The 13,018-nt window shown below is 45.0% G+C and overlaps 1 protein-coding gene across 1 annotated transcript in view; it reads left to right on the top strand.

Annotated features, from left to right (window-relative positions):
* mctp1a (multiple C2 domains, transmembrane 1a) overlaps nucleotides 1-13,018 on the top strand; it is a 135,869-nt gene that overhangs the window by 118,624 nt on the left and 4,227 nt on the right. The window contains exons 19-21 of the mRNA XM_069682324.1: nucleotides 4,989-5,098; nucleotides 5,856-5,965; nucleotides 6,243-6,340. Coding sequence (XP_069538425.1) covers nucleotides 4,989-5,098; nucleotides 5,856-5,965; nucleotides 6,243-6,340 — 318 coding nt within the window. The remainder of the gene's footprint in view (nucleotides 1-4,988; nucleotides 5,099-5,855; nucleotides 5,966-6,242; nucleotides 6,341-13,018) is intronic.

The following is a 13,018-nucleotide window of genomic DNA, read 5'->3' as shown; positions in this document are numbered from 1 at the left end:
AAATGTCCAGATGGCTTGAGTCTGTTTTCACACAGCCTTGTTACTCATGTACAGAGCTACTCTTAGTTCTACCAGTCTGAAACTAATACCACCAGTGAATCTAAATTATTTGTGTGTTTATGTAATCACTGTAGGTCGTAAATTCAGCACAGCCAAATGTGTTCATTGCTACACAATCATTATTTTCTTTAACCAATGTTTGATTTCTCAAAGAGATGGCAACACGTCAGGTTTTAACTATACAGTGGATGCTAATTGTATACTCTATTTATTATTCTGTCATTCCTAATTCTTGTACAGGCTGAGGAAATTGAATGTGTGTCACCCCTCAAGCGTTCCTCAACTCTTCAGTGTTTTTTTTTTCCTCTTTTTCCTGGGGTGGAAATGGGAGGGATGCCGACTCCCTCTGCAGTTACAAAATCAACAAGAGCGCTTTCAGATGCCCTCTGGGAGCCACATATTAGCATCCTGTCACGTTTTATATGACATTTCAATTTTTACTGTGCTGCCAGAGAGAGAGAGGCAACCAGAAAAACAAAGAAAAACAGGTGCAATTTTAGCACAGCAGCAACGAGCAGCAGCCACTTGTGGTTCAGACTCATTTCACTGTGAGATGGGATATATGCTGCGACATTATAACCGTTAGGTTTATCATTTTTATGGCGGAACCCAGCAGGGAGAACAATGTGATCGGAGGTTAAAACAGTCTCAAACGGCTCTCTCTGCTTCCACCCAGTAGATATAGGACAGATATTTGAGTTCATCGTAATAGGCTAAGTCCTCAGTGACCTCTCTCTTGTTTAGCTCTAGGCCTTGGGTCAGTGAAGAACAAACTGTCTTTGCAAAGTTTACAGCTGCTCACTTTGCACTTTTACGTTTCGGTGTACTCCGCCACGATGCTCTCCCTCTGAAAGAGAAGTGGAGCAGCCGAGTACACAGAGGCATTGTGCATCTTTCCTTTGTTAAATATTTAATCAAGTGTTTCAAGGAGTTTACCACATTTGTTTACCACAATTTACCAGCATGTGCAGTGTGGTTAGCCTAACGTGGCTGTTTCTGAGTATGTGTGTGAGAGAGTGTGCGTCCCTGGGCTCTCTCTGGTGTCACTGAGGGTTGTTTCTCCTTAACGCATGCAAACAGCTCGCATCACTTTAACGAGCCTTCCCGCCTCTGCCTCCCCTGATGGGAGCACTCCCATGATGCAGCCTGCTCTGCAAACTTGCACACAGGGTGGCTCAATGCTGAATTGATGGGTGCTTGGCTGAGATTTCATATTGCACTCCACACATCCAAACAATGATGCAAACTTTGGACATAACCGCAAAAAAAGATGCATTTATTTTCTTTACATGCAATTAAAACCGCTCTCTGCCAACAAAGGACAAAGACTTTCAAGATACTTCTGCTACCGACCTGATGAGAGTTAATTGATGTCAAAGACTTTCTTCTGCACATCGGAACATTTTAGTCACACGATAAACAGATTGTCTCTTTTTGTATTTATTACACAGTCGTATGCAAATCTTCTGGCTTTACTTTAAGATCTCTCTCGTTTTGCCCTTTCCTTTGCTGTACAGTAGCTCAAAGACCAAATGGTTTTCAGACGCATAAATGTCATCACACAGGAAAAGACAAAGATAATGAATAATGAATGATAATGCAGAGAAATATGTAAAGGCCTCTAGATCCCTTTGTATTTATATTACATGTACACTCTGGAGTCTGCTTTCCACAGGCACAAATCACTGATGATTTGCGTTACTGATGGTAAAATTAATAAAGTTAATTCAAATTAAATGTTAAGTCTCAACCCACAACTGCATATACTTGATTATTGTCAATGTATGCATGTATTTTGATTTTATTTAGTCTTTAATTATACTGCTAAATGTGCTGTACTATACTTCATATACAAACAAACAAGGGGTTTTTACAGAAGTATACATATCCTATTTACATGGACCCAGGCCTGTCCTACAGCAGATGCAGTCTGTCATTTGACAGCAATGAGTGCACTAACTGAACTGGCAGTTACTAACATGTCAGCATAACCCATTGCAGATTAACCTACAGTTGCCGCCTATTCAGATGCATGACTTCTTACTCTATCTGTCTGAATGATGTAATCATGCAGCATCATTCAAAGTATGTTACAAATCCCAGCATCAGAGGTGCACGAATTTGTAACATACTTTTAGCATTAACATGACTTGCTACTGTAGCCAAGTCAAAGAGAGAGGCCTCGTAGATTTCATTTTATCAGTCTTGCCTTCATATCTCTAAACAAACCCACTTGGTCTTCCTGACAGACACGAGGCAGGACAGATAGAAATACCAGGCTCCTGCAAAGACCCTGCTCCTCCTCCTGAGTGAGACTAGATGCTAGTTAAAACCATGTTCTCATCAGGTGAAACACGTGAGCCAGGTAGACGCACATGCACACAGACTCTCATCACAAAACCACGTAGAGCATCACTAATTCGAGTCCTTGATTGAACCTATTACACAGGTGATGGATCCACTCTTGAGGATGTGAGAATGTGAGAGCAGCCTCTGATTTAAATATTTCAACATTTAGTTAAATATCTCAGTCAAAGGAAAAGCTCCATTTAACCTTGACTGTGATGCGTCTCCCTCCTCTCCTCTCTCTGGATCACTCCCCTCTCTACCAGTGATGACATTGCACACTAAAACAAACTTGCTCAGTAGAGAAAGAAACCGCTTTTAAAAGTCAAGAGCCCTCATCGTCTAATCTGTGCCGGAATATAATATCGTTTGCAGAGTCAAACAGCAAGACCAGGTGTGCAGATCAACCTTATCTAATAGCTGCAGGGTGCGTGTGTGTGTGTGTATGTGTGTGCATATTAGGTTCCATTATAAGAACAGGTTGCCTGGCTCCATATGTGCGCAGTGTGCGGGGAAGCTGGGAAAACAAGGTTCTCCGTGGCCCTCTGTGTTATTGCTACCTCCCGCCTCCTCAAGCCGTGTTTGAAGACAGGAAATACGAGTCAGACCGCAGTCCGAGGGGCATGTGGCAATGGTTTATACCCCGCTGACCTCTGACCTATCCTCTCCACCCCCGCCCGCTCTCTCACACCACTCCCACTGGCCCTCAAACACTCTCCCCTGAGTCTGGGCCCGAAAATAAAACAGCCTGACCCGGCCGAGCCCGGCCCGGCCCGGCCTAACCCAGCCCAGCACAATAGACCCTGCGTTCTGAGATTTGTTTGAGCGAGCAATGAAAAACAGATGGACCCAGAGGAGAGGAGGAGAGAGAGAGGAAGAAAGAAAGGGAGTCTTGTAAAATATTTGCGAAGAAAAATAACCCAGGGACGCTGTCTAATTATATCTATTTGTCTTGTGTGGTTTTGCTGGGGAGGCCGTTTGGTCTCCCCGGCTGCTCCATGGTTCATTTTTCACATTATCTGATCCTGGATGGAGAGTCGAAAGAAGAGGGTGGGTGTTTTGGGTCTCAATGGGAGGGTTATGTTGAGGTGGGGGGGGCCTCAATATGTGGTAAAGGCCTCTGGGGTCCTTGAGGTTTCATGTCTTTGACTCCTTCCCTGTCTTCTTTGGGTATAATGATGAGGATTACTCAGAGTTTGACTTCTCTAATTTAACAATGTCCATCCATCTTCATCAATAACAGCCATCGCTTTACACGCTGCTTCTCTCGCACAGGAGAAATATTCGCCGGCCATGTCGGGCTACGCCATAATCTTTTAGTTGCTCCTAAAGTTTTCCTACTAAAGCTTCATCTTTTTCCTGTTTTATTTTAATTAACATAAGTTCTTCAAACAGAGCTGTGTAATATCTTTATTTTCCCCAAGTTTTCTAAGAGGGTTTCTGGCATCTTTAATCATGTTTTTTTCCATTGTAAGGGTTCATTTGTTTAACATATACTTTCAACAACAGGGGATTAAGAAGACATCAATTCAACACCTGCCCCTTTAAGAAAGTTTTTCAAATACATATCAGCAAGAAAAATGTCTGCTGTGTGATCGTACATGTACGCGTGGGAACGCACTGGAACTGGATGATGCTTTAATTCAAGTCTTCAGCTCCGCCAGGTATTATAAACTGATCACCCCTGATAGTAACACTGGACGCTCCTGTAACTCGGACATAGATAGTCCCCCTCTTCTTGCTATGCCCCCTTTTGTCTGCCAAGCATGCCCACCAATCACAACCAGCCGCAAAACCAGTCTGCGTGTTGATGTCCTCACTCAGCCAACGGCTCTCGATCACTCTCTGTCACCTCATTCTGTCCAGATCCATCCTGTCCCTGCCTGTCCGTCAGTCAGCAGGCAGCTCGTTGACTGTTGCATGACTTCTTAAATTCTTCACTTTGTTTCAGAAAGAGGACGGGGGATTGCAGATTTTAGATTGCCTGCCTAGTTTGTGGTTTCTCCCCCCGCTCCTCGCAATATTCTCAAGTTCTCAACCCTCAAAAGTGGAAAAGGGAAGAGCTCTTCATGGTGGGTGACGGCGTTAATAAGGATGATAATGATGTCATGGCTGGTGACATCATCACAGTGTGCCAGCCAGCAGAACAAAAGAGGGCTCTGCCCGGTCTTCCTAGCTGTCTTGGCAGCAGCAGAGAGAGAAAGAGCGCCCAAAGATTGATGTATCCATTTGGCTTTCAGTTTAATTCTGCCGCTCTATTCACATATTCAAATTTTCCTGTGTGAGCTTTTGTAAGGAGGAAAACATTTTGATTTGTTCTGCCGACTTTATATCTCTATTACTGCCTGGAATGAAAGCACTCCGTCAGTTCATGCAGGATATCCGGTGATTTGGCTCCCCACTCCAAATCTTTGACGCTATTTAAAATGTATTGTTTCCACAAAGATGCCTGTGCCCAGCCTCTGCTTTCTCTGTCCTCCCTCTCTCTCCTCTCCTCTCTCCACTCTCTCCACTCTATCTCTTCCTCCCTCACCCCTCGCTTTCTCTCTCCCTCGCCTACATCTCTATCTGTCCTCATGCAGGACTCGGAGAGAAAGGGCTTCATGAACAAGCTTTATGCCATTCAGGACGTGTGCATCAGCGTGCAGAATGCACTGGATGAAGTGGCCTCCTATGGCGAGAGGATAAAGAAGTGAGTCGTAAGCCCGCTCCTCGGCACCCGGCCCGCTCCGCTCTGCTCCGCACGTCCCAGTGTCTTTTTCTTTCTTTTTTTTGCAATGCCAGGTTGCCCTGCTTCCTCTTATCAGCCTAACTGAGTATAACTCTGCGCTGCTCCGAGGAAACACAGCCAGCATGACACCAGACCCTGAGAGGCAGGCACACAGGACGTCTGTCTTTATGTCCATCACATCTCACTTAACCCTGCATCACCTCTTAATGGAATCACCTAAATACTAGATTAAACACACATAGCTGCACGTGCACACACACCAATAACAACGTACTAACTGTACACTCAAAGGGTCCTCAGTTTCACAAAGATACAGAGGAATGGAAGGAGGGGATTTTGCTTTGATTAAAGACTGTAGTTAAGAGAAGAGGCTGCAGGTTCCTGCAGGTAAAAACATTTTAAATCAAACTGATACAGTTATGACCTGTGTTTCTATAAAGTCTAGAGCGTTTTGCACACTACATTGTGTGAGTTGTAAACAGTTACAGACGATTTTCACCCTGCAACGCTGACCTGTAACAATTCAAGTGAAGTTATTTTCCTCTGCAAACTTTCAATGAGTTTACTGTTTAGTCGTGCAAGGGCATCCAGAGTTGAGAAGTATTAAAACGCCCTCCCCAACTCTCTCTACCCTTTCTCAGTATGTTTCGCTCAGACCTGCCCGAGCTTTGCCATGTCTCCTAATTTTTTACACTCACTTTTTTCCCTCTCTTCGCAGCACATTTAACTGGACTGTGCCTTTCTTAAGCTGGCTGGCCATTGTGGCTCTCGGAGTGGCCACCATCATCATCTACTTCATCCCTCTTCGATACATCGTGCTAGCCTGGGGTGAGCTAATGTCAAATGTTTGTTCACATGTATGTGTCAGTAATACATTTAAAAGGTATGGGTAAATGTAAATGTTTCATGCTGCTTTTAAGTATTGTTTTAGGAGAAAAGCAACTGCAGGCTTTACATTTAGCTCCCATAATGTAATGCAAATTTAAAGAGAGTAAAACAACCATTACGGCTTGAAGAACTTGCACAACATGCAGTATTCGCCGTTATTCACCTCCATGTCCTAACTCTCTCCTTCTTGCCCCCACCTTTTCTCTCTTCTCTACAGGTGTGAATAAATTCACAAAGAAGCTGCGAGACCCTTACACCATTGATAACAACGAGCTGCTAGACTTCCTGTCCAGAGTGCCCTCAGATGTACAAGTGGTGGGTGAACTTTCCACTTTCATCTCATCTTTTTATATCTTTTTGACAACACAGCTGACAGCTCCAGACACGGGCAAGGACGAGGGCTCCTTTCATGATCTCCTTTCTCTCTAACTCTGTCTGTCCTTTTCTCCCTCTTTGCTGTTCGCTTCTCACTTTTGTACTTCTAAACAGACATCTAATCTGTTTCAAAGCCATTTCTATTTCTTCCTCTTAATAGCTTCCGAGTTTAATTCAATTTCCATATACAGAGCTGAAGCTGTGTCACAGCAAAACAAGGTTAAGTGAGTTTAATGCCCAGCATATAACCAGGTTGATTGACTCCATACTCATACAAACATGCAGTTACAGTTAGCTGTTGTTTCCCAGCTATGCTAGTAATTGAAACAGAGTGTAAACCAACAGTTAACCAGCCTCATGCGGTTTTGCTTCTACATTAACCGTGAGATCAGATTAACTTTGTGGCTGAGGACTACAGATGCTTCGTTAGGTAAAATATGGTGTGTGTGTGTGTGTGTGTAGGTTAACTGTAACGTGCTGTGCAGCACAGGACAAAGTGCAGTTTAAACTGCAATTAAGCGGCAGCTTGTGAAAGTCGTTGTGTTATCCGGCACCGATGGTGTCCGCTGTGGCCGTTAAGCCCTGCTGTGCTGAGTTCAATACACACGCACATGAACGCACAGATAAACACACATGCAGGCTGAGGCTGAACGACCCGGGGCCTCTGATACGACCAATCCCCTGCCACATCAGCGCTGACACACTTCCTCTTTGATCGCTTGTTGCCCACAACTTCTTTCATCTTTACAGGGTCATAATCCTTGCTCCCCAACACACCCCTGCCAACCTCCCCCTCCGTGTTCTCCTCCTGTCGGCCCCCGTGCAGTTTTACAGTTTCAGAGTTTACTGCAGCCTGCTGCAGCAGTAGGCACAAGGCAGGTAGCCATCGGCTTAAATGAGCCCAAGCTGTCCCCTCTGGTGAAGTGCAGCCACCTTACACACCTGGAGCCTGGAGGACTGGAGTAGTGAAGGGCCCCATACCCGGCAGGTATTAGTCCTTTACAAGGCCCCTAATGAGGGCCTGCTGGCTGGGGAAGGTGAGGGCAGACATGCTGCTCTGGTCTGGTGCCCGTGCTGCTGGAGTTGTGCCTACTGTATAAGTAATACTGTAAGTGCTACTGTAACGGTTATTGCTGCAGCTGTTGGAATGGTAATTGTTGCCAGGTTTCACTGACAGTTTGGAGGCTTACCGAGTAATGAGGGTGAAATGGTAAGAGAGAGGAGTAAGAATAGATTTCAGGTGAGGAAAGATGAGGATGGAAATAGAGAAAGAAAAGGAGGAATGGGGACAGAACAAACAGGAAGAGCCGATTGATAGTTGGACACAACTTGTTTGATTGTTTAAGTTTTGTTTATAAGAACAGCTTAAGGTCAGTGAAGTATAGATTTACTGCTTATTCAGCTGCGAAAGAACTGAGACCTGCGATGATCACTTTCTCTCCGAACACAAAGGTTAATTTCCTGCAAAGACACCCTGTTCTGCGGTCGTTAGCTAAAAACAGACCAGAACGTTCTGCTCTGCGGTGCGTCCCACCGCTGCCTGCGGAGGTGGGTTCACCTCATTGCCTGCCCCCGCCTTACTGGGTCAAAGCCGTCTGTGGGGATTCAGCCCTTTAGGCTCTGGGATGATGCACAGAGGCACCGGGGTCCAAATGGAGCGTCCCCTCTTTGGCACGTGTCCATGGCACCCACTGGCATTGGTGCAAAAGGCCCACTATGCCTGATACTCGGGATGAGTAATGAAGTGCTATTTCAGGGCCCCGGTGTGACCTAACACACATTCATAACCGCACACACACATGGTCTCCCAGCAGTGGTGCGTTTGAGGTGGGTCGGGGTGTTTCAGTGTACTGTTCCGCATCATTTAGAGGTGCTTCAGTGCAGCCAGAACTGATGAGGCTCTAATGACTTGGTATACAAAGGGCATCCACACAGGGCCACAGTCCATCATTACTTATGTGGCTGCACAGCAATAATGAAACCGCTTTCTGACAATCAGTTTTCTTTCCTTTAATTTCTCTTTTCATGTAAGAAACTTTGCATGTAGTGGCAACAACACTCCCTCAAACCAAGCTCTTAAAGTCAGTGACTCTGGGCCCCTAACAGCACTGTCAAACACCCTTTAAAAACTGAATCCCCAGTTGTGCACGGACGCCACAACAGGCAGTGTTACCTTTTACCACCTGACCAGTTTACTTAAATCATTACGTCCCTCTGTGAGCAGCAATGTTAAACGCTGTCATGGTTTGTAGAGCATGTGTTTGTGAGAGAGTTACTGTCCCTCTCTGGGCATCGGTTCCTTGTATCTTTTACCAGTGTAAGCTATCGTTATGGTCATTATCAGGGAATCCTTCATGTCCTTTTAAACGAGGCCAAACTGAGCACCTTTATAGGGCGAAGTATTCCCTACCTGGCGTTTGGGAGGTGTCAGTGCACTAGTATGTTTTACGACACCATTAGCCATGTGAGCCAGGGAGTGCATAAGTAGGGCCGGGGCAATTAGCATGCCAAGTGGCCTTTTATGATCGGTGTAAAGGAGCTGGATCAAACCCCCAGTACAAAAATAAGCATGAATTCCAATTTAGCGCCTAATGAGCAGTGGGGAGCCGGGTTAATATTTTTAGACAACATTTATGTTGGGGATGAAACCTCATCGGACAAAGAGGGTCAAAGGCAGGATAGTTTAAGGTTGAAACGTTGCCAGATGCCATCACTTACATCTGCCAGAGGTCTCTCTCTCTCTCTCTCTCTCCTCTTTGCGTCGTCCTTCCTCACTTTTGTGACAACTTTAAAAATTTCCCTGCGAGTGGCCAATTAGTCACTATTCAGAGTGTCGTGCCACAGCAGCTAATAGGCAAAACTTTTCTCACTTTGTATCTTTTTGCCACTGGTTTATGTCACCTTGACATACCTTTTCCTTCAACAATAAACGCGAGTGCTGAATCCTCCGATCTGCAGATGTGTGAACTGTACCTGGAAACATTTAATAACCCTTATGCTCCATTAGGCGTCACATGAGATGAAACCTGCTGAGTTTTGCTCTCTCTGGAAAGGACCGGAAAACAGAATAACAAAGTATCATTAAAATATTGCTCCCTTGCCTTTCTTGACTTCATTTATTTACTCTCCTATTAACTGTCACCCACCTTGCTTTCGCTTCGTCCGTCCACACCGGCAGCACCAAAACACTGTCAAAGGTTCAGTATGAGAGACAATGAGAGGCAGCGAGAGAGGAGCAGGTCCCGGGATGCTTCGTGGGTAACACCGTTAAACGAAGCACGATGCACGGTACACAGCGCCCCTTCAGCGGCACACACTTCAAAGCCTGTTTTGCGCACTTGTACTGTCAACATTTGGGAGAGGAGCGAGGGTGGAGCAGCCTTTGAGCAGCGCTGGGTCTTTACCCACTGCCTCTCTTGTCGATGTTCCCTTCAAGCTCCCCACTCGCGCTACCAAATTGCTTATGTGCTCGCCGCATTACCACACTTTTTTTTACTTTCACCCAATTCCAGTTTCTTTTATTTTGCTAACGTCCCACTTTCTGCTCGCCGCCTCTGCCTTTTCTTCTGTTTTTCACTTTAACTAGCTGTTGTTTGGTGTCTGCGTGTGTGTGCTCCTGTGTGTGTGTGTGTTATAAGTTGAGGTGAGCGGGGGAGCCAAGGGTATATCATGAGGCAGGCCTGTCACCTGTAAGGTGGAATTGAACCTGTGACGCATGAGCCCCATTTCTCTTGGCTGGCAGCTCTTCACAGACGACACTCCTGTTTGATTGAGATATGTTTTCTTTTTGTTGATCCCCTTCGCTACTCTTCAGAAGAAACAAAACCCTACTTTCTTACTGACATGCAAACTTTTCTTTGTTTGTCTGCGCTCACAAAGAGTTTTGTTTGGACAGGATGTCACCGCGCAGAATTAAATTGCCTGTTCCTTTTTGCTGCTGTAGGCGTTTGTCCGTATAATGGGACCACTAACAGAAAGTGATCTTGTCCTACTTTCGGATCCACGTTAGCTTGTTTAAATCTCTCGGCAAACAATGAGCGAGAAATAAGTTGCACATGGAAAAACATTGTGTTAAATGTGTTTTAAATTAGCGTGCAGTAATTTGATATTAACGGATAAATGTCCACACTGCATGCAGCTGTGCAGTTACTCCTTCACTCATGAGTGAATTAAATCATTCAACCATTCAGTCACTTGTTCATCCATGGATGCACCACTGTCATTGATCGCAGTCAATGTGGGCACTCTGCCAGGACTGTCATAGTCCCCTAACTAAACTACTACTACACACACACACAGATGGGGCCATATAAACCCCTCTCTCTCTGTCCCCCGGGTTTTTGCTCCGTTGTCTGCTTTAGTTGGCAGGGCTATAAAAGGATCCACACCCACATGAGAACAGTATCTGTCATCACCCGGGTGTCCACAGATCTCCCCCCTGTCTCACCCAGTCTCCTCTTCACTCTCATTGTTTTCTCTCCCGTTCTCTTTGTTGGTTCGTCTCGCTCTCTGCCCTTCCTCCCTTCATCCTTACGTCTATTTCTGTCCCTTCATCCTCTCCTTTCCCATCAATTCTTCCCTTACTTGTTTTCTCCACCTGGATTATTTCCTCGTTTCCTCTCAGACTATCCTCCTCGTCTCTCCTCTCTCTCAATGTATCCGACGTCGGGGTCGTATTTGTACAGCTGTTTGGTAGGATGTTAGTTTGCCTCGTGGAGACAGTGAGGAGATCTGAATCAGTGCAGTCTGCCTGCCTAGTGAGGCGTAGAGAGCAACACATGCTGGCCTAACCACTCTGTAAGCACCTTAACGAGACATTGGTGACCACCACTGTGAGACAGAGGAACTGTAATACCCCTCTGAGTGTGTGTGGGACTTTAATGACACATCAGCGGCTGGATCTTGTGTTGCTACATGATGTGGGAGATGTGTCCACTCTCTGTGCTGGTAGTCGTGTGTAAGCATGTGTCTTCACACACACACACACACGCCTCTTTGCATCACTACACTGCAGGCAGAGGCTACTGGAAGGCGTCATTGAAGCGACAGTGGGAACCAGTAGAAGTTAGATGATAAAGGCTCATTCTCAGCCGGCGCTGAGAGACACTGCTGTTCCCGTCCACAGCAGACAGACCCACCACGAGACAGAACAGAGAAAGCATATTGACGTCAGTTTGTTGTCTGCCTGGAGAATCAGAGAGGGTGTCAGTCAGTCAGACAGGCAGAGTAGCCTACAGTACGTCAGCCCAGGAAGGATCCCACAGACGATACCGGCTCTTTGGTGCTGTGACGCTTAAGACTTGTTTTTTTTTCTATTAGTATTCTGATTCAGTGGCTAGTGCTTGTCAGTGTCTTGAATCTGTCTAGGCTAGCGACTGTATTCGTGTGTGCATGCACAAGTGTGTGTGTGTGTGTGTGTACATCTGAAAGTGAGAGACTGCCGGAGTGACAGTCTCTGCTTGTTGACGCTCAGCCACTGTGATGCTGTTGCGTATCGAGTGTCCATCACTTCAGAGCAGCTTCTTTCTACGCTCTGCTCACTATCTTTGCAGAGCATCGCATGAAGTGGAAGTGGTGACACTCCCTCAGCGATAATGCTGAACATATTCTGAAGTGATTGTAGTGTGCCACTTAAATGTCTGTTTAAAGTCTCTACTGATGCAATAAGCATACTCAAGAAGTTGTTAGATTTTTAATGTCTTGGTAAATAATATAACTACAGAAAAATCTCACTTTTAAATGTGTCTGTTAAGTATGAGGTTACACTTACAGGAGGCTAAGCTTAAACACTAGAATAAGGGTGAAACAGCTAACGTGGCTCTGTTTAAAGGTAACAATATTAGCCATCCAGCACCTGCAAACTTCACTAACACATTATATCTTGTTTATTTCATCTGAAAAGTGTAAAAAAAAAAACCAGTAGATTATGTGCTGAATAATTGTCTTGGATCGGCTCATTAACTTTCTTGAGTTCCTGCTGGTTAGCCTCCAGGAGGTCACTGCTCCTGGTCAAGAAATAACAACGGTAACCCCCAAAACTTTTAGTTTCTACACCAGGTGGATTTAGTTTACTGTGGAAAAAGACAGACTAACTCTTTAACCTGTTTTGAGCATTTTGTTATTCTTAAAGCTAACAAGCTATGGCTTCATATTCACTGACACAAAAGAAAGCATCACTGCTCGTACTTTTACGAAAGTATTTAAGCGTATTTCACAAACTGTTCCTGAAAGTTTCTGCTTAAGTAGGGCCACGTACAGCAAACCAGTAAGTTCTGATCAGCTTATACTTACATAACTGCGAACAAAACGTAACATGAGGCTTTGAAGAAAGTAAAATCCTGCTCTTAAATGTCTGTGTAGCTCAATGGTTACAGCATTTAGATCAAGTTAAGCTTCCTTTCTATTAGGGGTGTTAAAAAGTCTGCACACATGGAGCTGTGTGCACTTTGCAATTACACTCTGTCAATGTCTAAGTGTTTTCTCTGTTCATGAGTAAATTACTTTTTTTTTTGTTAAATAAAAAAACTATGGATTTATTAAGTGAGAGGACAGTGGACAGCGTCAGAAACGGGCAAGGAAAGAATGGGGAATGACAGACAGCAAAGGGTTGAGGGTGGG

This window comes from Semicossyphus pulcher, unplaced genomic scaffold, assembly GCF_022749685.1.
Source record: "Semicossyphus pulcher isolate SPU_LCO1_2020_fin unplaced genomic scaffold, fSemPul1.0.p SCAF_6, whole genome shotgun sequence".
Taxonomy (NCBI): domain Eukaryota; kingdom Metazoa; phylum Chordata; class Actinopteri; order Labriformes; family Labridae; genus Semicossyphus; species Semicossyphus pulcher.
This window is presented reverse-complemented; position numbering and strand designations above follow the sequence as displayed.